A 26,395-nucleotide genomic window follows, 5' to 3' on the forward strand; every position below is an offset into this window, starting at 1 on the left:
GGAGATCATTTCTGGAAATGAAATCATCATAAAAACTGGATTTTCCCATCTGGAATATTTGAATCCAAGGCCTTTAGTTTCCCTGGAGGTAGTATGCTGGGAACAGCTGTAAATCAGAAAATATTCCTGCATTTGAGGAATGGGGCTAAGATTCACTGCCTGGGCTGTGACGGCAGATATGTAGCTGGGGCTGGAGTGATGGCTGGGAAAGTCTCTTTGGTTTTGTTTCCTTCCTCTGTAGGACAAAGGGTTTTGATTGCCCCTTGGTGTGGAGCATGTGGAGTGATTGGAGTAAGGGTGGAGCCTCAGCTTCCTCAGGGCCAGCTCTGGAAACATAGGTACCCCTGCTCCTCACACCCACACATGTATCCACACGTACCAAGGGGACTCTGTGGGGGCCAGTCCTTTCTGACCTGGGGTGATCACTATGGATAAATGAATGGAGAAGAGTCACTCCCAACCTGTCCCACAGTGCTACAGCTACCTTGGCCCTCCCAAGTGGAGGTTTGAGAGAAGGTAGGGTTGATCCAGAAAGTATGGCACTAAACTAGTCACCTCTGACGAACACTCTTGGCTCCTTCCTGGCAGTGCTTCACCACTGATACCCTACTACACAGGTTTATGCACTTACTCTGGGCTTGAGGATCACCTGGAGAACTGGTTTAAAGGGCAGAAAAACCTGCCCCCAGGGAGTTATTAGATTGAAAGTGGACCCAGGAATCTGCATTTTTCTTGAGCCAATTTATTTTTAAAGTTAAAAAATTTGAATATGTAATACATTCATGTGAATTGATACCCAAAAGGTAGAAAGGGGTATAAGGTGAAAAATTATTCTAACCCGTCCCTCAGTGACCTAGTTCCCTTCTTCTGAGGTGACCAATTTCTTGTGTATCTTTCCTGAGATATTCTATATATATAGCACCATATATAAGCAAATGAAATATGTTTTATTTATTTATTTATTTATTTTTGTGACGGAGTCTCGCTCTGTCCCCCAGGCTGGAGTGCAGTGGCGCAATCTCGGCTCACTGCAAGCTCCGCCTCCGGGGTTCACGCCATTCTCCTGCCTCAGCCTCTCCGAGTAGCTGGGACTACAGGCGCCCACCACCACGCCTGGCTAATTTTTTTTTGTATTTTTAGTAGAGGCGGGGTTTCACCGTGGTCTCGATCTCCTGACCTCGTGATCCGCCCGCCTTGGCCTCCCAAAGTGCTGGGATTACAAGCGTGAGCCACCGCGCCCGGCTGTTTTATTTTTTTGAGACTGGGTCTCACTCTCACCCAGGCTGGAGTGCAGTGACACCATCTCGGCTCACTGCAACCTCTGCCTCCTGGGCTCAGGTGATCCTCCCACCTTAACCTCCAGAGTAGCTGGGACTACACACTCAGGCCACCACACCCAGCTAATTTTTGTTTTTTTGTAGAGACGGGGTTTCACCATGTTGCCCAGGCTGGTCTCGAACTCCTGAGTTCAAGTGATCTGCCCACCTCGGCCTCCCAAAGTGCTGAGATTACAGGCATGAGCCTCCACGCCCGGCCCCGAAATCTGTTTTAAAAGCAGGCATTTCTTGGTGATTCTAATAAAGGGGGATCTCAGACATATTTGGAAAAACATATCCCTACTTTTATGCCCGACCCTGTGCTGGGTCCCCGGGCTAGCTGTGTGACCTGACACTGCACAGTCCTGCTTAGAATGCTCAAGGAGAGTTTATAAGGTACCACCTTGTATGCCATAGGCAGGGAGCAAAGGGGCACCAGTGGGCCCTGCCTAGGAGGCCTGAAGCTAGAGCTGCTGAGCTGGGCTGCAGAGAAAATGTCTGAGAGCTGCAGGCGTTTCATCTTCTGTCATCAGCTGTGGCACCTGGCAGACACTGGATACCACGGCTTGTAGACAAAGACCTGGTAACTCAAGGAGCTGCTTGGCCTTCCTGCCCAGTCCCATCCCAGAGGCACTGTACATCTCTGGTTTCTTCAGGGGGCCCTGTGTGGAAGTATCTTTTGTCCCTGGGGTCAGGGATATCATCACGTGCCTGTTGGCTAGGGGAGCCCGGCGCCCAGTCTCCTAGGATGGGGAGAGTAATGTTCCCAAGCAGAGCAGGGTGGGGCTTTCAGACTACTCCCTTTCCTTTACAGCTGGCTTCATTCCTTCGACCTTATCAAAGCCTTCCTGGGAGCACCCTAGAGAAGAGTTCTGTCCAGGCCGGGCCCTGGCTGCCTGGTTCACGGCCGAATCCCCAGCACCACGCCTCGCACGTCGGGCTCAAAGCATGTTTAGTGAAGGAATGGGTACCTACTGCTAGATGGAGGCCATCTCTGTAGACTTGGGGTTTCCCTATAACGATGGCTATGTTTGGCATGGAAGCCTCTTTAGAAGTCAATAGTAGGAAATAAGGGCTAACAGCACCTAATTGTGGAGTAAGGTTGAAATCCTAGCTCTGCCACTTAACCGTTCCGAACCTGTTCCCTCACTGCAGAGGCGAAAAGGCTAACACTATTTCACCTCGGAGGGTTACCGTGGAGAATGGAGGCTGGACAAGCTGTATCAGTTCAGTAGTAAAACACACACACACAAGCACCCCCCCCACCCCCACCCCAGGAATGAACACACCCGCGCGCGCACACACATACACCTCAGGAATGAACACACGCGCGTACACACACACGCAGCCCCCCAAGAGTGAACACACACACACACACACACACACGCCCCGTTCTGTTGTTCCCAGGAACACACACAGAGGCGCACACACACGCCCCGTTTTGTTTTTTCCAGGCTTTTTAACTGGGGTCTTTCACTCGGCTTAGGGCACCCCTGCCTGAAAGACCTTTCTGGGCCAGTCGGGGTTCGGCACCCAGTTGACGAGACAGGGCGGCGCTTTCAGAGCTGGGGAGAGGCGAAAGCTCTCCCGGTCCCCCGACCCCCCGACCCCCCGGCCAGCCGCCACCGGCAGCTCCTTGCCGCCTCCTGGCCTGGGCCTTCCCCGCCGTCCTCGGCCTGCCGTCAGGCGATCTCGGCGGCCAGCCCAGCCGCTGTGTGACGCCGCGCACCCCGGGGTCCTCGGCGCCTGCGCCCTCTCCTATAAAGCAGACGCCGCTTCGCGTTGCGACGCTTAGTGGCTTCGTTCTCCGCTTTTCTCTTCCTCCGCTGACGCCTCCCAGCTCTCGTCAGCCTCCCGCCTGCCATCTCCTTAACACCGAACACCGTGAGTAGCCGTCCACTGAGCTGGAAAGGGTCGTGGCGCCCGGATTGCGTGCCGGCTAGCCACACCGCTGCGGTTTGGGCCTGCCCGCGGCGGGCGGTGACTGGGCCTGGCCTTCTTTCGGGCCCGGTGGATCGCGTTGTCGACCCCGTTCTTCGGGAGACAGTATCAGGTCCCGTTCACCCGCCCCGCCCCCGACTCAGTGAGGCCTCCTCTGGCCGGGCGTCCTCACGGCGCTCCATAAGTGTGAGCCGAACCCCGGGCTGGGCCTTCTCTGCACCGGCCGAGCGTCACCCGGCGCGGAGCTCGGCCGCAAGGCCCAGGCTGCGGCCAGGGGCCTCTCTTGGCCTTAAGCCTGCTGTCCCGGGGACCAGGGCGGGGGTGGCGGCGGGGTTGTGAATGGGGGTCCCTTGGCTGTCGTGAGCGTGGGCGTGTGTCGGTGTCTGGCTTTTGTTGTGATCGAGAGGGAGAGCTGCGATGGTGGTCTGAGGCCGCCCGGTTCTTGGCTCCTATCCTTTCTCCCCCGTGTCTGGCGTCACTAGCTACCGGTCGGTCCTGGCTAACCGTGTGCTGTCGCCGACTTTCTGCACATGGCCGCCTGCTCCTTCTAAATATTTCTTAGCGTTGTTTTACCATGACTTGGAGTCGTTGAAATAACTATTGTGATAGTAGATACCATCGTCAGAGTGGTGTGACTTGTAGGAGCCTTAGCTGTGTATAACTTAAGTCGAGGTGTTTGGCTTTTAAAGAAATAGGACGTCCACCTGCTTTGGTTCACTTTTAATGGAAACTTCACGTTTGGGTTTTAGGGACATGCATTTTTCCATTAGAGCGTGACAATAGAATGTATCTGTGTCGTAGAACAATACCGTCTCCTCCACTGTGCAGTCTAAAAAGCAGTGTCAGAATTTCGGGTCACTTAAAACGCAGGGGTTTTTTTCCCTTTATGATGTGATAGAACCCACTTTATACTGGCCATGGAGAATTATTTACAAGTGCAGGAGCCTTTAGGCCTCTTTCTTTAGAATGGAATTGTTTTGAAAGCATTTCAAATAAATATTTCATTCATTATTACTTAAAAATTGTGCACTTTATTCTACTGTAACACTAAAACTTATCTTTGAGTTTAGTATTACCAAGTGCATCGAATTACAGATTAGCCGATTGCCCACCTGCTATTTAGTAAGGTCTCAACTCCCTTAAGAGTAACCCAATCCACGAACTTGACTATGACTAAGCACTTACCTTGAGTTATTTGAAAGAAATATGAAACGGTCGTCTTGCTTTTAGAGTAATTTTAATCAACTGCATTGTTAGACTTGTGATTCTGCACTGTTCATTTCAGTACTATCTGATATAAAAATTAAATGTTTAAATGTTTTATAATTAAAAATTGGGCTCACGTTAAAATATTTTCTTTTGGAGATACCTTTTGTTGTGGTCTTGTCACAGGAAGGGTCCTCTACTCTGCGTTCTTCTCCATTAAGCAGGGACAACTGCATTATTGGCAAGCGCTAAGCAACATGGAGAAGCAGACATGTTTGTGAATCGCAAAGTGAAATCGGATTCTCTCCAACCATGGATGAGTGAGAGTAGGATATTTCAGTGGCTGGTTTTAAAACATGCTTTACTTTTTTGCTTCCTTTGCCTAACAACCTGTTTGCTTCGGGGTTGGGGACAATTGTCTCAGAGAAGCTGAATGAATATTTTAACCGATGTAATGGGTCATAAGTCTTTGAACATGAAATGGGTGTGATGCATGTTTTAAATGCCAAATGATACACTTTTGGGAAAATATATGCGATTTTTAATACAACACACCTAGAAAACTTCAGAGGTGCCATAAGTTGATAGTGACATCACCGGATTATGAATACTTGAGAAGCATGGGCCTTTTAAAAGTTGTATGTGAATTTTAAGAGGCCTTGAATTAATCTGTACCAGGTATTGCTATTCTTTTTGTTATTGTTGTTTTCCTTTTTTGTATGTTTTCTTTTTTAAAGAATTTGAAGATGGTAAAAAATTGTTGGACTTTTAATTTTAAATGCCTTTTTTTTTTTTTTTGCCAGAACTCAAGACCTTTGAAATTAATTGCTTAACTTTTTATGTAAGATTATATCTTTTTCCTAATGACTCATAATCTGAGTTAATAAATGCATTTTCAGAGCAAGTAATAGGTTATTATTATGGAGATCTTGCCAAGAGATCTCAAAGTTGGTCACTTGGACAGTCAGTACTGAAAGATAAAAAGGGCTCTGAAATGAAGCTTCTAACTGGATTTAGGGAATTGTACTCACATCAGCTTATCTTTAAATCATTTTATTCTCGTGTATATGGTCTTGCATTGCCTCAGACATAAATGAGCATATTCTGATTTACTCTTTGGGTCTGAACTCATCTTCACAGGTAGGTCTCACTGTGGGGAAAATTTCTATCTTATTTGGTAGCCTTGTTTGTTTTGGACTGACCTTCCTCAGGTTTGCATGTAGTTAATTGTGGCAGTTAACTGTTCAAATGGAGTCCAGTATTCAGTGGGAGACAAAAGGCAGGCAGAAAGCAAATACAAATATGTATGTTTTATTAAATTTATACCAATAGTGAGTTCAGTAAGGCAGGCCTTAAAAGCTTCTGTTCCTAGTAGTTATACTTTGAAAAAAATTTAATAGAAATGCTTGGAGACTAACCTGTGAATAACTACTTACAACAGTGCTTTACAGGGTTATGTATTGTAGGTCCTTAGAACTTTGTGGTCAATAAGTTAGAGCCTTCTGATGGACTGTAGTTGATGAAATGTCATGTAGAACTCTCTTAAATTTTACATTTAATGTACTTTTTTTTTTAGATGCCTTCAATTAAGTTGCAGAGTTCTGATGGAGAGATATTTGAAGTTGATGTGGAAATTGCCAAACAATCTGTGACTATTAAGACCATGTTGGAAGGTAAGTTCATTGGAAAACCTGGGTGGGAGGAAATGTGTAATTTGAGATAGTTTGTGAATATCAAATTTATATGAGCAGCAGGCTGTCATAAGGTGCTTGAGAGTATGAAGAGGTAAAGTTTACATTTTTTTCTTTATAACTTACATTTTTCTGATACAGGTCATCCTTTCTGTATTGTCTGAATTAGTGAGGGTTGTTCTCTTATTAAATGGATAAAATCATAAGGTAATAAACATTGAAGTGATTGCCAAGCCTTAGGCAATGGTTAATTTTTGTTCAAGTAAATTTGGATTCATAAGTTCCAGTGATAGAAATTAAAGTCTTTGGAAAAGAGATACCATCCTATAATGGTGGCTGAATAGAACACCTTATTTCAGTGGAGGGAGTGAGCTCTGTGGATTGCTGTGTAGATTTTATTTATTGATTGATTTATTTGAGACAGAGTCTCACTCTTGCCCAGGCTGGAGTGCAGTGGTGCAGTCATGGCTCACTGCAGCCTCAACCTTCCAGGCTCAATCAGTCCTCCCACCTCAGCCTCCCGAATAACTGGGACTACAGGCACGTGCCACCACATCCAGCTGATTTTTTTTGAGACGGATTTTTTGCTCTTGTTGCCCAGCCTGAAGTGCGATGGTGCAGTCTCAGCTCACTGTAACCTCCATCTCCCTGGTTCAAGCGATTCTCCTGCCTCAGCCTCCCGAGTAGCTGGAATTAGAGGCATGTGCCACCAAGCCCGGCTAATTTTGTATTTTTATTAGAGATGGGGTTTCTCCATGTTGGTCCGGCTGGTCTCGGACTCCTGACCTCAGGGGATCTGCCCGCCTCGGCCTCCCAAAGTGCTGGGATCACAGGCGTGAGCCACCGCGCCCTGCCCCAGCTGATTTTTTAATTTTTTTTTTTTTTTTTTGAGACGGGAGTCTTGCTCTGTTGCCCAGGCTGGTGTGCAAGTGGTGTGATCTCAGCTCACTGCAACCTCTGCCTCCCGGGTTCAAGTGATTCTCCTGCCTTAGCCTCCCGAGTAGCTGGGATTACAGGTGCGTGCCACCATGCCTGGCTAATTTTTGTATTTTTTAGTAGAGATGGGGTTTCACCATGTTGGTCAGGCTGGTCTCGATATCCTGACCTTGTGATCCACCCGCCTGAGCCTCCCAAAGTGCTGGGATTACAGGTGTGAGCCACCATGCCCAGCCTAAATGTTTTTATAGAGATGGGATCTCCCTGTGTTACCCTGGCTGTTCTTGCACTCTTGGACTCAAGCCATCCTCCCACCTTGGCACCCTAAAGTACTGGGAAGAGCCACATTACAGGCATGAGCCACTGTGCCAGGCAGAATTTTTTTTTTTTTTTAAACAAGCTTTCTCTTTTGTCTGTTTTGTCATTCCTCTGAAACTGCTGCAAAGTATATATGCAGCATAAGGAAGTGAGTTAGAAAACAGGTCTTGAAACTTTCACTAGTTAATGTGGATCTCTTTTTAGTATTACCAGTGGGGTGATACAAATCAGTGTCTGGAATTGATGAAAAAAATTTAGTAGTATTGAGTGTTCTTTAGTACTTAAATGTCAGAGGTTTTTTATGTAGGGAAGATCAGTAGGTTATAAATACTTAAACAAAGAGAAGGGTTATGTGCCAAGCTTTGGTGCTGGTGAAAAGAAGGTAAGTGAGACATGGCCTTTGCCCTTGAAGAATTTATGAACTAGAAGGGAAGTCAGACACAAACAAGGCAAACTTGTCACATGGTGTAACTAGTGCATTAATAAAGTTGCACACCAAGTGGCGCTGTGGGAACATCTTGGCTAGTGTTATTCTTCAGTCTTGAAGAGATTGCAGTATGTAGTACTGGTGAGGATATTTCTTTTATTTATTTGTTTTTTTGAGACTGAGTTTTGCTCTTGTTGCCCAGCCTGGGGTGCAGTGGTACGATCTCAGTTCACTGCCACCTCTGCCTCCCGGGTTCAAGCACTTCTGCCTCCGCTTCCCAAGTAGCTGGGATTACAGGCACGTGCCACCATGCCAGGCAAATTTTGTATTTTTAGTAGAGACGAGGTTTCTCCACGTTGGTCAGGCTGGTCTCAAACTCCCGACCTCAGGTGATCCGCCCACCTCAGCCTCCCAGAGTGCTGGAATTACAGGCGTGAGCCACTAAGCCCGGCCGAGGTGATACTTCAACTCTAGTAAAATTAGAATGTTTTGGGAGATCATTCTGAAGTAAAGTAGACAAGGTGTGCTAGGGAAAGTAAAAATATGGTTTTTAGTTGGGGTAGGTTGGAATTGTGGTATTGTAGTTGGTAGAGCTGAAAATGGGTTTGAGAGGAATGGAGAAGAAAACGACTTTGAGTTTAAACCATGTTTGAGATTCCTTCAGAAGATCTACTAGTAGCAGTCTACTAGGTGATTGAGTTTGTGGATATTGGCCCCAGAGTTAGACTGCTAGAGAAAAGTAGACTTGTTTTATATATTGGGTTATGGGAGTTTAACTCTGGAAGACAATGATGTTGGGGCTGGGGTGCTAAGAGTATAGAAGTCAGTAGTAGAGAATTAGTAGAGTAGGATTTTTGGAAGCCAAGGGAAAAGGGGACATTTCTAGGTGACTAGAGTGATTGCCAGATATATATACTGTAGACTGATCCTTAGAATTTCATAGTTAATAAGTTAGAGGACTTCTAGCAGCAGATACTTAGGTGTGGTAGAGGCAGAAGCTGAATTGCAGAGGATGTGTCTTCCGTTTTGTTTTCTAAGTGGGTGACTTCTGTTTTCTGATAAAGGCTTAGAATTCTCTTTAGTAATTGGTACCAGTCATGGTGGCCCTTAAAGTCCTGCATTCTGGTAACTTAAGATAACTTCTATTAAGTTGTAAACTCCTTGGTACATCCCACAGTCACTGTTCATCAAGTACCTGTTGAATGAAGAAGTATGTTATGCTTATTAAAAAAAACTGAAAGCAATCCAAGTGTCCCTAAAAGGCAGGTGAGTAAGGTTTTATCCAGAAGATGTAGAAACTGATACCCAAATTGCTGCCTAAATACTTGCTTTGGCATTGAAAGTGTTCTTTATTTTATCTTGGTGCCTGATGCACTAATCTGTCCTGTGCTGCCTCAAAGAAGCATTTGCCAATTTTAAGAACATAGGGCATCTTGAAGACTTACCATGCCAGCTTTGATCACTGAAGTAAGTGGACCGATAGGCAGTTAGCAACAATTAAATTATTCTTTTACTCCATTGCCTTTAGGAATCAGAAGTGAATGGTTTTATCTTAAGTACCAATGGCTTACATAAGCTTCTAGCCTCTTGAGGACTGGAGTCTTTTGAATTTGGCAACTTTCTGCTTTTCTTGTTTTCCATCTGCAGTATCTCTGGTTGTGGGTTTTATGTGACTTAGAAAACAAAAATAAAACCTTTTAATCCACAGGACAATCAGAAGTGAGACTCTTGGCACATTTACATGTGGATTGGATGATTAGTTCAGGTCCAGGGTACAGTATCAGGATACAAGTGTCTTTCAGAAGTCCCTGAAACTAAATAGCTTAAAGGAATGACTGTTGCTACTTGTGCATTTAGTCTGAAAGCAAAAAATATTGTATATCCTTAGTTTAAATGCTAGAGGATTTAAAGAGGATTGCTTGAGCCCAGGAGTTCAAAACCAGCCTGGACAATATAGTAAGACCCTGTCTTTACAAAAAATAAAAAATTAGCTTTATGATCCTTTACAGTCATAAAAGCCTTTTTTTAATTTTATTTTTTGAGATGGAGTTTCACTCTTGTTGCCCAGGCTGGAGTGCAGTGGCACAATCTCGGCTCACTGCAATCTCTGCCTCCTGGGTTCAAGCAATTCTCCTGCCTCAGCCTCCCAAGTAGCTGGGATTACAGGCATGCACCACCACACCCAGCTAATTTTTTTTTTTTTTTTCTGAGATGGAGTCTCACTCTGTCACCCAGGCTGGAGTGCAGTGGCACAATCTTGGCTCACTGCAACCTTAGCCTCCTGAGTAGCTGGGACTACAGGCGTGTGCCACCACACCCGGTTAGTTTTTTGTATTTTTAGTAGAGACGGGTTTTTACCATGTTGGTCAGGCTGGTCTCGAACTCTTGACCTCATGATCCGTCTGTCTCTGCCTCCCAAAGTGCTGGGATTACAGGCGTGAGCCACCATGCCTGGCCAATTTTTTTGTATTTTTAGTAGAAATGGGGTTTCACCATGTTAGCCAGGCTGGTCTCGAACTCCTGACCTCAGGTGATCTGCCTGCCTCGGCCTCCCAAAGTGCTGGGATTACATGCGTGAGCCACTGCACCTGGCCAAAAGCCTTATTTTTAATGTGAGTTAAGCCTCGTTCCAAATTACATTTGGATCTAAACAAGCTGGTCTTCTGTATGTTTCCTCTAATATCTTAGTTCTCAAGATAAAAGTATTTTACGTTTTATAACTTCTTTCTCTCACCTGATTAAAAAGATTTCATACTTGTTCAGGAAAGACATAAGCGACTTGTTCCACATAGAGCTTTACATGAGACATTGTCATTTTACAGTTTCACTCTAAGCTGAGATAGGATCAGGGATAGGCACTGGTGGGAGGGAGAAGAGAGGGGAGATGAGTGAATCCATCCATGCAAGATAACATGAATTATTTTTGAATCTACTCTCATCTTTACCACTCCACTGGAACTGCTTATAAAGCTCAGTGAACCCCATGTCATCAAGTGCATTGTCTGTTTTCAGTTTTTATCTAGACCTGTTGACATCATTTGATGCTTGATTATTCCCCTCTTCACTTGGTTCCCAAAATTCCACTTACTACTTACCTTACACCCTTCTGTCTTCCAGTCTTTAAAGCCTGCAGTTCCCCAGGGCTTCATCCTTGGACCTCTTCAATATATCTATTCACATCCATTTGCTTGATCATAGTCTCATAGCATTATAAACTAACTATACAGCAGTTCCCAAACTTACCTACAGTTCTGATTTCTTCTCTTGATTTCTGGACTTGAATATACAACTGCCCTTGGATATCTAATATTTTACGTTTATGAAAACTAGAGCTCTTGATCCTCTCTTCCTAAAAATAATAGTTCCTCTGACAGCCTTCCCCTTATCAGTTGGTGGCATCTTCATCCTTTTCATGCCATAAACCCTATTGTACCCTGACTCTTCACATTCTACTTGCCATCTGTTGGCAAATTCTATTGTCTCTACCTTCAAAATGCAGACGGAATTAGGTCACTTCTTACCACCTCCTTAGCTACAAACCTTGTCCAGGCTATCATCATGTGCCTGGATTATTGATAGCCCCATAATTGTGTCCCTTAACCTATGTTATTTAACTTCGTTACACATAATATTGTTAACTGTTCCTCGTATATCCTGTTGGAAAAAAGTGTATTTCTATTTTTATTCGGGTAATTTTCTTTTTTAACCTAGTTTAAAAACTTTAATCTTAAGATCATACCATTATGTTTGGAGCTCCCTGCCTTGTTTTTGTCAGTGGCTGCATGATTTGTTTTGTGCGTGTGTGTGTGTGTGTGTGTGTGTGTGTATTTTTAGTATTTTTAGTGTGTATATGTATACACATCTGTGGGTTTCAGATTTGAATAGATTGAGATTTTATTACCTGTAATAGTTTTCATTATTTTACTTTTTAAAATACAGTTCATCTGGAGAATTTGATATAAAGGGTAAGGAAAAGGTCCATCTTTAATTTTTTCAGATGGCTACCCAGTCATTCAAGCCCAACTTACTAAATCACTTTTCCTGCCAATTAAGAACTTCTTTTATGTAATATTCCTTTATTTGTGTACTCACACAAGTTTATATAGTTTTGGGTGGTTTCGTGGACTCCATCGTTAGGAGCCACTAATTTTTAAATGCTCCTAAGAGAGCTGTTCTAAGTAAAGTCCTTTTTATATTCTTTCAGACATGTCTTATAAGTTACAGTCGTCCCTTGGTATCCATGGGGGACTGGTTTCAGGACACCCCTGTGGATACCAAAATCCACCAATACTCAAGTCCCTTATAATAAAACAGTGTAGTATTGGCATATAACATATGCACATCACCTTGTATACTTAAAATCCTCTCTAGATGGCTGAGCGCGGTGGCTCACGCCTGTAATCCAAGCACTTTGGGAGGCTGAGGCTGGCGGATCACAAGATCAGGAGATTGAGACCATCCTGGCTAACATGGTGAAACTCCGTCTCTACTAAAAAATACAAAAAATTAGCCAGATGTGGTGGCGGGTGCCTGTAGTCCCAGCTACTTGGGAGGCTGAGGCAGGAGAATGGTGTGAACCCGGGAGGCAGAGCTTGCAGTGAGCAGAGATTGCGCCACTGCACTCCAGCCTGGGCAACAGAGCAAGACTCTGTCACACACACACACACACAAAAAAAACCCTCTCTAGATTACTTACAATACCGAATACAGTGTAAATGCTATGCAAATGGTTTTTATACTGTATTGTTTAGGGAGTAATGACAGGGAAACAGGTCTACATGTTTAGTGCAGACACAGCCATCCATTTTTTTTTTTTCCGATATGTTCGACTGGGGTTGGTTGAATCCACAGATGTAGAACTCATGGATATGAGGGGCTGACTCGTATGTTTTGAGACATAGCCTGGTTGGTATAAGTATTATAATGGAATTAGGAAATAGAAACTTCCTTCTGGTTTTCTTAGATTTGGGAATGGATGATGAGGGAGATGATGACCCAGTTCCTCTACCAAATGTGAATGCAGCAATATTAAAAAAGGTAAGGTCTTTGGAGAGTTTACGTTTATTCTGCTTAATATATAACACTAATTGATTAAGTAATTCAACAATCTATGTTAGAATTTTATAATTTACTGCTTAAAATTACATTTAAATTTGAATATTCTTAAACACTTACTTGAGTGATGTTTGTATGTTCTTAAAATATACAGAAAAAAGTTCTGTCTGCTTTCTTGCCACAGTTGACTATTGTCATTTATTGGGCATCTGTACTGTGTCTACCTATGCAAATACTTCTCTAGGAAGGATGATCTACATGTAGAATATCTGGATCGCAGGTTGGCTTATATACCTAAATTTTGATAGATATTGTTAAATAGTCTTCTGTAAAGATAGCACTTCTAGAGCATGGTGGAATTGAATCGTGACTGTCTTTCATAGATTTATAATTTTGAAATGGCTAAAGTCAAAATAAAGGAATATGTAACACTTTGTTCCCATTTCTGTCCTTATCTATTCCAGTCCCCTTTCAGGTAGCAATTTATCCTTTTAGTATTTTGTAATACAGGTATTAACAAGTAAGTATATTTTTTTCCACGTTCTTTTTTTTTTTTTTTTGAGACCAGAGTCTTGCTCTGTCGCCAAGTTGGAGGGTAGTGGCGTGATCTCGGCTCACTGCAACCTCTGCCTCCTGGGTTCAAGTGATTCTCCTGTCTCAGCCCCCTGAGTAGCTGGGACTACAGGCACACACCACCACGCCCAACTAATTTTTGTATTTTTAGTAGAGACAGGGTTTCACCATGTTGGCCAGGATGGTTTTGATCTCTTGACCTCATGATCTGCCCACCTCGGCCTCCCAAAGTGCTGGGATTACAGGCATGAGCCACTGCACCCAGCATTTTCCCTCATTCTTAAGGTAGCAAACTATACATTTCTATGGGTTTTTTCCCATATAACAATGAAAGGTGATATGTCTATGTTAGTTAATACATAGCATCTTTTTTTTTTTTTTTTTTTGAGATGCAGTCTCGCCCTGTCATCCAGGCTGGAGTGCAGTGGTGTGATCTCAGCTCACTGCAGCCTCTGCCTTCTCGGTTCAAGTAATTTTCCCTGCCTCAGCCCCCCAAATAGCTGGGATTACAGACGCCCACCACCACACTGGCTAATTTTTATATTAGACAGGTTTTCACCATGTTGGCCAGGCTGGTCTCCAACTCCTGACCTCAGGCAATCTCCCTGCCTTGGCCTCCCAAAGTGCTGGGATTACAGGTGGAGCCACCATGCCCGGCTAACCTGAATTTTTTTGTGTGTGTTTGTTTTTTGATCTCACTCTGTTGCCCAGGCTGGAGAGCAGTGGCACAATCTCGGCTCACTGCAGCCTCCACCTTCTGGGTTCAAGCAATTCTCCTGCCTCAGCCTCCCAAGTAGCTGGGATTACAGGCACTCGCCACCATGCCTGGCTCATTTTTGTATTTTTTAGTAGAGATGGGGTTTCACACCATGTTGGTCAGGCTGGTCTTGAATTCCTGACCTTGTGATCTGCCCACCTTGGCCTCCCAAAGTGCTGGGATTACAGGCATGAGCCACTGCACCTGGCCTTTTTTTTTTAGACACTCCGTCGCCCGGGCTGGAGTGCAGTGGCACAATCTCAGCTCACTGCAACCTCTGCCTCTTGGGTTCAAGCGATTCTCCCGCCTCATCCTCTCGAGTAGCTAGGATTACAGGCACCTGCTACCATGCCCAGCTAATTATTATTTTTGTAGAGACAGGGGTTTCACCATGTTGGCCATGCTGGTCTTGAACTCCTCACCTCAGGCGATCTGCCTCCTTTGGCCTCCCAAAGTGTGAATGTTTTTACATGTGTTATTGGCCGTTTACATTTTCTGCATTGTCTGTTTTCATTTCTCTATTTTCCTAATGGTCTTAGAAAAATAGTGATAAAATATACATAACATTGATCATTTTCACTTTTTGAAAGTACACCATTCAGTGACATTAATTACATTCACAGTGTTGTGCAGCTATCACCACTAAGCATTTTCAGAACTTTATCATCCCACACTGAAACTCTGTACCCATTAAACTGTAACTTCCTATTTCGGTACAACCTCCCCCCTCAAAAAAAAATTCCCCTAGGTAAACACTATTCTACCTTCTGTATCTGAATTTAGCTATCCTGGGCACATAATATATGGAATTTGAGAGAGTGAGGCGGGCGGATCACCTGAGGTCCGGAGTTCGAGACCAGCCTGGCCAACATGGTGAAACCCCATCTCTACTCAAAATACAAAAAATTAGCTGGGCGTGGTGGCACGCGCCTGTAATCCCAGCTACTGAGGCTGAAGCAGGAGAATTGCTTGAACAATATTAGTCCTTCTGTATCTGGCTTATTTCACTTAGCATAATATTTTTAAGGTTCATCCATGATGTTGTCTAATGGGCTTAAAAAATTGTGGTAAAATACACGTAACAAAATTTACCACCTTAACCATTTTTAAGTGACAATTCAGTGGTATTATCTAACAGGCTTTTTATAGGAACTCTTTAAAAAAAGTTTCTACCAGTTTGCTTATGTTAATTCATGTTACGATTTAGAGGCTTTATTTTATCTAGTTAGATCTCATTCTTTATGACTTCTGAATATGTCTTGCGATTAACATATTCTATTTTATACTAATGAAAAATGTTTCTAAAAGGATCTTTGCTTGTAGTCAAATGCCAGGTACATTCAAAATGCCATCCAAAAGCTGGGGGGTATAGCAGTGAACCAAAGAGACAAAATCTCTGCCCTTATGGAGTTTACGACCTGAAGGGGTGGGGAAACATGCAACATAAGAAATACATCAAATGGAAAAACTATGGAGAATAAAGAAGGGAATGGGGAATTTAAAGGGGTGAGTAGGTGAACAGTTAGCTGTTTTTAAAATAAAGATGGTCAGGAGATGTCTTACTGAGAAGATAATCTTTTTTTTTTTTTTTTTTTTCCTTGAGATGGGGTTTTGCTCTTGCCCAGCCTGGAGTACAGTGGCACAACTTTGGCTCACTGCAGCCTCCGCCTCCGGGGTTCAAGCAATTCTCCTGCTTCAGCCTCAGTAGCTGGGATTACAGGCGCGTGCCACCACGCCCAGCTAATTTTTTGTATTTTGAGTAGAGATGGGGTTTCACCATGTTGGCCAGGCTGGTCTCAAACTCCGGACCTCAGGTGATCCGCCCGCCTCACCCTCTCAAAGTGCTGGGATTACAGGCGTGAGTCACTGTGCCTGGCCGAAGATAATCTTTTAAACAAAGACATGAATATGTGGGGGAAAAGAATTCTGGGATTTGGGAGCAAGTACAGTGACCTTAAGACAAGAGCATGCCCTGCCTTTTTAGGAAAGGCAAGGAGTTTAATGGAAGCTAGAGCAAGAAGGGAGTAGATAAGGTTAGAGTTAAAGGGTTGGGTGATGTAGGGCCACTTCTGAGAATGAGAAGTGTTTGGTTTTTGGGGTTTTTTTTGTTTGGTTTGTTTGTTTGAGATAGGGCCTCACTGTGTTGCCTAGGCTAGAGTGCAGTGGTGCAGTCATGGGTCACTGCACCTTCTACCTCCCAGGTTCAGGTGATCTTACCTCAGCCTCCCGAGTAGCTGGAACTACAGGCACATACCACCACACTTGGCTAATTTTTGTATTTTTTGTAGAGATGGAGTTTCACCATGTTGCCCAGGCTGGTCCGGAACTCCTGGGCTCAAGCGATCTGTCTCCTTTGGCCTCCCAGAGTGCTGGGATTATAGGTGTGAGCCACCATACCCAGCCAAGAAGTTGTTTTTTTTTTAAGCCTGTTTGTATTGAATATATATCATATTTTGAAGGATAATTACATGATGCCAAAACTATGAAAGTGTACAATAAAATCTCCTTTCCCTGTGTCTTATCTGATTGGAAACTGCTCCCCCCACAAAGTAATGTGGCATTTTTTTGTTTTTCTTTTTTACTGGCACTACCCATTGTGAACCTAGGCATTAGTTTCTTACATATCCTTTTAAGAGTTTTTTATTTTTAAATTTTTATTTTTTGTTAGTAGTGGTGGTGATTTTTTTTTTTTTTTTTTTTTTTTTTTTTTTTTTTGACAGAATCTCACTCTCTTGCTCAGGCTGGAGTGTAGTGGCATGATCATGGCTCACTACAGCCTCAACCTCCTGGGCTCAAGTGATTCTCTTGTCTCAACCTTCTGAGTAGCTGGGACCATAGGTGTGCACCACCAGTCCTATCTCATTTTTGTATTTTTCACAGAGACAGGGTTTCATTCACCATGTTACCCAGGCTGGTCTCGAACTTCTGGGCTCAAGTAAGTCACCCACCTCGGCCTCCCAAAGTGCTAGGATTACAGGTGTGAGCCACAGTACCCAGCCTATTATTATCATCATTTTTTATAGAGACGGGGTCTCTCTGTATTGCCCAGGCTAGTCTTGAACTTCTGGCCTTAAGTGGTCCTGCCTCAGCCTTCCAAAGTGCTGAGATTACAAGTATGAACCACTGTGCCCAGGTTTAGAGTTTTTAAAATGCCTGGATAAGCAAATATTAATTGACATTTTTTTATTTTCTTATATAGTTGGAATACTTCTTAAGAAGCTATTATTTATTTCATTAAAAACCCTTAGCCGGGTGCGATGGCTCACGCCTGTAATCCCAGCACTTTGGGAAGCCGAGGCAGGTGGATCATCTGAGGTCAGGAGTTCGAGACCAGCCTGGCCAACTAAAAATAAAATTAGCTGGGCGTTGTGGCAGGCACCTATAATCCCAGCTACTCAGGAGGCTGAGGCAGGAGAATCGCTTGAACCCAGGAGGTGGAGGTTGCAGTGAGCCAAGATAGCGCCATTGCACTCCAGCCTGGGCAACAAGAGTGAAACTCCGTCTCAAAATTAAAACAAAAACAAACACCTTTTGCTGGCCAGGCACGGTGGCTCATAGCTGTAATCCCAACACTTTGGGAGGGCAAGGTGGGTGAATTGCTTGAGTTCAGGAGTTTGCAACATGATGAAACCTTATCTCTACAAAAACAAAATACAAAAATGAGCCAGGCATGGTGGCATGCACCTGTAGTTCCAGCTACTCGGGAGGCTGAGGTGGGAGGATCGCTTAAGCACAGGAGGTCGAGTGAGCCATGATCGTGGCACTGCATTCCAGCCTGGGTGACACAGTGAGACCTTGTCTCAAAAACAAACAACGCTTTGCTTGGCTTTTCCTTATTGAAATTGTTCTTTCTTTTTTTTTTTTTGTATCCTGGCAATATAATTTCTTGGCTCTGCCATTTTCTCTCAGCATTGTTTATTCCTCCAGCGTTTTGCTATGAAAAAGTTTTAGCCGGCTGGGCGCGGTGGCTCACGCTTGTAATCCCAGCACTTTGGGAGGCCGAGGCGGGCGGATCACGAGGTCAGGAGATCGAGACCAAGGTGAAACCCCGTCTCTACTAAAAATACAAAAAATTAGCCGGGCGTGGTGGCGGACGCCTGTAGTCCCAGCTACTCGGAGAGGCTGAGGCAGGAGAATGGCGTGAACCCAGGGGGCGGAGCTTGCAGTGAGCCGAGATCGCGCCACTACACTCCAGCATGGGTGAAAGAGCGAGACTCCGTCTCAAAAAAAAAAAGAAAAAGTTTTAGCCATACAGAAAAATTGAAAGAATTACACAGTAGACACCCATGTAGCCACTGCCTAGATTGTACAACTGAAAACACTTTCAGTATTGATTTTGGTCTTTACACTGGTATGTATAGTCTAGGTAATCAGCTTCCTGAAACTTTATGAAGTAATTATTCTCCTATTAAGGGAATTTGGGGGCTTTTCCTGCTTTGTTCCTACACCAAATAATCTTACACATGTGTCTGGGGTATTTGGGATTTCTTGGTTACAATATATGTACATATTCAGCTTTTCTGAGGAGTGCTGGATTAGCTTTCAAAGGGGTTATACCAATTTATACTCTCTAGAAGAGTTTGTGTTTCCTTTCCACTATTGCCCCACAATTAGTATCAGTTTCTTGATTTTTTTCAATCTGGAGAAGTATCTGTAGTGTTAGTTTGCTTCTAGTAAAGTTGAGCGTTCCTTATGTTTGGCTATTCAGATTTCATTTATTGGCTGTACATATCATTAACCCATTTCTCTATAATGAGTTTTGAAAGGTTTTATATTCTTTCAGCTAATCATTGTTGTACATATTGCAGGTATCTTCCAGTCATTGTCCTGTCTAACTTTTCTTTTTCGTAGAAGCTTTTTAATGTAGTCAAGTACAGTACTTTGTCTGCATGGCTTACTTTTATCTAATAAGATCTTCTCCCTTCTAGGGTTATAACGATTCGTCAAGCTTCGTTTTTGTTTTTCAAGCTTGGCTGTTAGTGGCTCAAGTCAACCTCTAGCTAGTTATTATTCCAGTATAGGGAAAAGTTGTCCCAGCAGTGGAATGAGTACCTTGTGACAAAGTGCCACAGAGGAATGAACTTTTGTTGTTGTAGGTCATTCAGTGGTGCACCCACCACAAGGATGACCCTCCTCCTCCTGAAGATGATGAGAACAAAGAAAAGCGAACAGACGATATCCCTGTTTGGGACCAAGAATTCCTGAAAGTTGACCAAGGAACACTTTTTGAACTCATTCTGGTAAGTTTTTAATGTGTGAGATAGCTCAGAGCCTTTAAACACTTCTTATAGATTTAAAATTTGCTAACTTCATTGACACTGAATTTTAATACTCTCCAAATTAAAATGTAACGCCATATTTAAATCCACATGTCAGTAACACACTAAATGTAAATGGTCTAAACACAGTTAAAAGGCAGAAATTACCAGATCAGAAAAGCAAGCTTAGCTATGCTGTCTGTAAGAAACCCACTTTAAATATATAGACACAACTAGGTTTAAAGAATGGAAGAAGATACAGTATACTAACACGAATCAAAAGAAAGCTGGAATGACTATATTAAAATAGGTTTGGAGGCAAAGAATATTACTAGGGTTAAAGAGGATTATTTCATATTGATAAGGGGATCAGTTTTTTAAAAAGACATAACAATTTATAAATGTTTATCTACGTAGAAGCAGAACTTCCAAGAAGTGAAACAAAACCCATTAGAACTCGAAGTCCACAAAGTGACAGAGAGATTTCAGCACCTCTCTCAATTAATATAACTAGACAGAAATCAGGATAACTTGATATAACACTATTGACCAAATTGTCTTAATGGACATTTATAAAATATTATATATATATATATATATATATATTTGAGACAGAATTTCACTCTTGTCACACAAGCTGGGGTGCAGTGGCGTGATTTTGGCTCACTGCAACCTCCACCTCCCAGGTTCAAGCGATTCTCCTGCCTCAGCCTCCTGAGTAGCTGAGATTACAGGCATGAGCCACCACGCCCAGCTAAGTTTTTGTATTTTTAGTAGAGATGGGGTTTCACCATGTTGGCCAGGATGGTCTTGAACTGCTGACCTCAGGTGATCCACCTGCCTAGGCCTCCCAAAAGTGTTCAGATTACAGGCATGAGCCACCGTGCCAGGCCTAAAACATTATATGTAATGATAGCAGAATACATATTCTTTTCAAGTGTATATTACCAAGATAGATCATGTTCTGGGCCATAAAACAAGTCTCAGCCGGGCGCAGTGGCTCACGCCTGCGATCCCAACACTTTGGGAGGGCAGGGCGGGTGGATCACTTGAGGCTAGGAGTTCGAGACCAGCCTGGCCAGCATGATGAAACCCCATCTCTACTAAAAATACAAAAATTAGACCGGGCACAGTGGCTCACGCCTGTAATCCCAGCACTTTGGGAGGCTGAGGTGGGCGGATCATGAGGTCAGGAAATCGAGACCATCCTGGCTAACATGGTGAAACCCCGTCTCTACTAAAAATACAAAAAATTAGCTGGGCGTGGTGGCAGGCACCTGTAGTCTCAGCTACTCGGGAGGCCGAGGCAAGAGAATGGCGTGAACCCGGGAGGCGGAGCTTGCAGTGAGCCGATATCGCACCACTGCCCTCCAGCCTGGGCGACAGAGCGAGACTCCGTCTCAAAAAAAAAAAAAAAAAATTAGCTGGGTGAAGTGGCACCCACCTGTAATCCCAGCTACTTGGTAGACTGAGGCAAGAGAATCGGCTGAACCTGGGAGGTAGAGATTGCAGTGAGCCGAAATCACGCCGCTGAATTCCAGCCTGGGTGACAGAGTGAGATGGTGTCTTAAAAAAAAAAGTCTTTATCCTAAAAGGATTCAGGTCATACAAAGTATGTCTTCTGACTGCAATGGAATTAGAAATCACAAACAGAAAGGTATCTGGAAGAATCTGCAACTACTTTTAAACTAACACATTTGCAAGTAACCTATGGGTCAGAAAAGAAATAAAGTATTTTGAGCTGAGTGGAAGTAAAACACATGAAAAATCTGTGAGATGCAGCTAAAGAAGTACTTAGAGGGAAATTGATGGAATGAAATACCTATATTATTAGAAAAGAAGAAAAGTTTCAAATCGGTGATCTAAGCGTCCACCTTAAGAAACTAGTAAAAGATGAAATTAAATACAAAGTAAACAGAAGAATGAGAATATTAAAGGGCAGAAATCAATGAAATAGGAAACAGGTAAACAATAAAGTCAGTGAAACCAAAACCTGTTTTTTAAAATGAGATCAATAAAGTGTAGTGCTATAACTGCTTACGTTTGAACTCTTTAAGTGTGGACAAATATTTTTGCCAAGACCTGATGTGGCATTTGTGTGCATGTGTACACACATACACAACAGTAGTGGCCATTATTTCACATTTGAGCTAGTATAGTTTGGTTAAGGAAGCAGAGGATTCAGCATTATAGAGGTATAACAAAGAAGGTCACATAAAAGTCTTTCACAGAAGAACTTATGAGTGATTTATTCTTCTCCCTTTAATTTCTTAAAATTAGCATTTTAAGCTTTATTAGATATGGAGTGTCAGTCATTAACTTGGATTTAGTTTAACACATCAAGTATGCTTTAAGGAAAACAACTGTCTCTTTACAGGCTGCAAACTACTTAGACATCAAAGGTTTGCTTGATGTTACATGCAAGACTGTTGCCAATATGATCAAGGGGAAAACTCCTGAGGAGATTCGCAAGACCTTCAATATCAAAAATGACTTTACTGAAGAGGAGGAAGCCCAGGTAGGTAGCACACAGTTTTGTCTTTGATCACATGCTCTTAAAAAGGGACTAACACCTATAACATGCCAGGAAAAGAGGTGACTGTATCAAGTAGTCTTGATACTTTAGGGATAATATGTACTTTATGTGTCTTAAACATACTCTTACTGTCCTGTCTTTATGAATCTGAACACTTAGATGATACTGCATTTTAAGCATGAGAACAATTAGTTTTCAATGAGAAGAGCTCTTGTTAACGTATTAACAGTTACTAGTTTTGGCACCTGCAACTTTCTGTATAGACCATACATATCTGACTTCAGAAAAGCAGGCCCTAGAGAGACGTGTGTGCTAGGGTACTTTAGAGCAACTTAATGAGGGGAGGAAATGAAAGAATAGATCAGAATGATTTCGTTGACATGACTACAGACTGAAATAATGTGAATGAATTAACTGAATTTGCTCTGTCAACTTTAGTAAATTGTCCATTGCCTTTGCTTTGTTGATAATTTCAGCAGGGCAGAATAAAAACCATGGGAGGCAAAGAAAGGAAATCCGGAAATATAGTCTTAACCTGGTGTTCTAATTTTCCATCTGTTCTTCTGACTCAACTCACTGGCTATTGATGAATCAGTAGGTAGTATTTATAAGTCTTAAAAAGACTACTCAAGTTAAGGTATTTCCCTATATCCATCTCTTTTAGGTACGCAAAGAGAACCAGTGGTGTGAAGAGAAGTGAAATGTGCCTGACACTGTAACACTGTAAGGATTGTTCCAAATACTAGTTGCACTGCTCTGTTTATAATTGTTAATATTAGACAAACAGTAGACAAATGCAGCAGCGAGTCAATTGTATTAGCAGAATATTGTCCTCATTGCATGTGTAGTTTGAGTACAGATTCCAAACCTATGGCCGAGTTTCTTCTAGTATGATCGGAAGTTTCTTTTTTCTTTGCTCTGAATAAAACTGAACTGTGGGTTCTCTATAAGTGGCATTTTGGGCTTTCCCTCTTTTTTGTAAAGCAGTGTCTGCCTAGTTTATTGTCCAGTTAACTTTAGTGACCTTTGAAAAGTTGGCATTGTAAATAAAACAACTTGCAAAAAAGTTTTCTGGAATAGAATTAACAAAATATTATCTTTATTCATGAGTTGGAAACTGGAAAAAGGCTTCTTGAAGTAAATGTTCTGAGTGGAGTTACTAGGATGTCTTCCAGCCCCCTGCAGTCAAGGAGTACCACTATATTGATTAGCCTGTATGTAGCAGGGCTCCCTTCATTGCATCTGAGGACTTGTTTTCTTTTTCTTTAATTTTATTTTTAATCCTCTTCGTTTTAAATGTATTGCCTAGAGACTCAGTTACTACCCAGTTTGTGGTTTTTTTGGGAGAAATGTAACTGGACAGTTTGTTAGCTTTTCAATTAAAAAGACACTTAACCCATGTGGGATGTCATCTTTTTATAATTAGTGTTCCCATGTGGAGAAAATTATTCACACTACTTGCATGTAAAAAATAATTTAACTTTTAACATTAAAATACGTGGTAAAACCCAGAAAGCATCCGTCATGAATGCAAGATACTTTCAATAAAAAGTAAGTTATATAGTAGGTAGTTAAGTTTGCTTTTGTGGACTTAAATGTGTGTCTTCACTTAAATGGGTTGAATGTGTATGTATTTCTTCAGCTTGAAAAGACTTAGTTTATATCCTACCTCACTGGAGGCTGCTGACATAACCATAACTTCTGTCCCTTCTAATTGTCATTTATATGCTTAACTGTAGCTAGTACTTTAATTCTTAACACAAAATTACTCTGCCATTGTTTCCAGCTTCCCTCCTACAATAGAATGAAGTTTTTTTGATGGCTTGAGATGGCTCACAAATTTTGATTTTTTTTTCTTCCTTGTGCTCCCTTCTTTTCTCCTTCCTTTTCCAGTTAACATCTATATTCACATGTAATCTTGTTTTCTCTTCACATTCACTGAGTTGTTCAGGCTTAGATCATCCCTTGACAGTAGTTTGCCTTCATCTCACCTTTCATTTGTCCCAAATTCACCTTATTTAATAAAGTCCCATATGTTGTCTCACTTAATTCCAATTTGTTGTCTGTACCAGATAGGAAACTGTAACGTCTGGGTCAAATCAGGCCCATAGCTTGTTTTTGTAGTCTTTGAGCTAAAAATGGTTTTTACGTTGTAAAGAGTTATTTAAAATACACACACACATACACACACTTCTCTCTCTCTCCCACACACACACACCTCTCTCTCACCAGAAAGTGTATTTGACCAAAAAGCCTAACACACACTTCTCTCTCTCTCTGTCTCTCTCACCAGAAACTGTATTTGACCAAAAAGCCTAACACACACTTCTCTCTTTCTCTCTCTCTCTCTCTCACCAGAAACTGTATTTGACCAAAAAGCCTAACATATTTTACTATCTGGCATTTTACAGAAAATGTTTGCCAACCCCTGTGACTACTTTTGGATTTTTGGTTCCCTTTACTCTTAGGAGATAAGCTTGTTTTCTGTTTGTCCTGGTTTTAGTGGGGAAGGTAGCAGTGTATAGTCCTAGCTGAATTGTCTCATCTACCAATTCCTGCTATTGTAAGATCAACTTCTGCAAAAACCTTGTCCACCTCAAATATGCTTAGCAGCTGGGCATGGTGGCTTATGCCTGTAATCTCAACATTTTGGGAGGACAAGACAGGAGGATCATTTGAGTCCAGGAGTTCAAGACCAGCCTGGGCAACACAGGAAATCCCTGTCTCTCCAAAAAAAAAAAAAAAAAAAAAAAAAATTAGTCATATGGTGCATGCCTATGATCCCAACTACTTGAGAGGCTGAGGTGAGAAGATTGCTTGAGCCTTGAGAGGTCGAGGCTGCAGTGAGCTGGCATTGCACCACTGCACTCCAGTCTAGGCAATAGAGCGAGACCTTGTCTCAAAAACAAACCAAAAGTATCCTTAGCAGTATTATGACAAATAAATCTTCACTGAAGGTCCAGGATTACTGCCATATGCCATGTTTAACTTGTAAAGGAAGTATCACCTTCTAAGAAACTGGAGCTTGTTGTTATTACCACTTGATCTGTATAATACTCAGGAGTTGTTAGAATTATATGAGTAAATAACATCACTATCCATATTTAAAGGATAATGGGATCTTTCAGAAAGATTGGATGGACAGACAATATAGTAGTAATTTAAATTTTTGTTTCTTGACTTTCTGTAGTCCCTAAACAAACAACAAAAAATCCTAGTAATCTTAAACTTTTGCATTAATAGAGATCCAAGAGAAAATAGGCCATTTGTGACCATTGTGGACCCAAATAAATCATAGACATGGTATTAAGAAGCCCTTTTCAGTCTGGTTGCAGTATTCTTTTCCTACCTTTCTTTTTCCTGTTCCTGCTGTATGCCCACTATTCCTTTAATATATCTACTAGGACTTTTCTAGGCTCTCACCTGGAGTGAGTGGTCCTTTCTCATTATCACAGCAGCCCACCCTCAGTCTTCAAAACTCCACTCATTTCTGGCTACTCTCACTTCCCAGCCATTCTTCTAAACTAATATTGTGGCATTAAGTCATACCTTGAGGCTGGAGTTTTAGTGTCTACATGGCCTTGGGCAAGTTGGAAATAGTAGGTACTACGGTTTTATAGATGTAGCACAGTCTGCTTTATGTTAGTTCCAAGACTTCATTGGAAGTCACTTGACAGCAGGATTTAACTTGTATTTAGCAGCACTACTACATGAATTTCAATATAAGTAACATAAGTGAAAAGTCCTTGTGAAATGCAGGTACAGGGCATAATGAAAACAAGAAGAGCAGTTTAAATGCATGAGAGGGGAGAGCTTGATAATAGCTGGTAATAGCCTTGGTTTGGAGAGTGGTTACTGATGAATTATGAAGACTTACTCTAATTACTATTACAGTAGTAAAGGAAAGAAAACCCTTGTTGATAAAGTAACCTTAGGGATTAATTAGGAAATGCCTTTTATTTCACCAGGAAAGAGAATGAGAGGAAGAAGGTATTTGGCAGATTTGGGTGATTGAAGAATGTTTGTCAGTTTCCTCTGTAAACAACATGCTGCTTTCTGCAGTGTGCTGCTTTTAATGATGAAGTCCTTTCAAGGACTCCATGACAGTCCTTTGGCTTCTCACCTTTTCATTGATTATGTCACTTGTGATCTAAAAGTAAACCAAAACCTTCCTGAGTGTTAGCTTATTACTTTCTCCTTAACCTTGTCATAGGCTAAAGATGTGCCCCCTCAAATTCTAATAATTTTTTTTTTTTTTTTTTTTTTTTTTTTTGAGACAGAGTCTCACTCTGTCGCCCAGGCTGGAATGCAGTGGTGCAATCTCAGCTCACTGCAACCTCCGCCTCCTGGGTTCAAGTGATTCTCCTGCCTCAACCTCCCG

The 26,395-nt window shown here is 42.4% G+C and overlaps 1 protein-coding gene across 1 annotated transcript; it reads left to right on the forward strand.

Annotated features, from left to right (window-relative positions):
* The first annotated feature begins 2,703 nt into the window (after positions 1 to 2,703).
* Positions 2,704 to 23,580, forward strand: SKP1 (S-phase kinase associated protein 1). Its single transcript, XM_055298100.2, has 6 exons — positions 2,704 to 3,200; positions 6,040 to 6,136; positions 12,799 to 12,872; positions 19,317 to 19,460; positions 21,856 to 21,996; positions 22,679 to 23,580. The coding sequence occupies exons 2-6, from the start codon at positions 6,040 to 6,042 to the stop codon at positions 22,712 to 22,714; spliced, it is 492 nt and encodes a 163-aa protein (XP_055154075.1). The 5' UTR covers positions 2,704 to 3,200; the 3' UTR covers positions 22,715 to 23,580.
* Positions 23,581 to 26,395: the final 2,815 nt, after the last annotated feature.

Source organism: Symphalangus syndactylus, chromosome 11 (assembly GCF_028878055.3).
Source record: "Symphalangus syndactylus isolate Jambi chromosome 11, NHGRI_mSymSyn1-v2.1_pri, whole genome shotgun sequence".
Taxonomy (NCBI): domain Eukaryota; kingdom Metazoa; phylum Chordata; class Mammalia; order Primates; family Hylobatidae; genus Symphalangus; species Symphalangus syndactylus.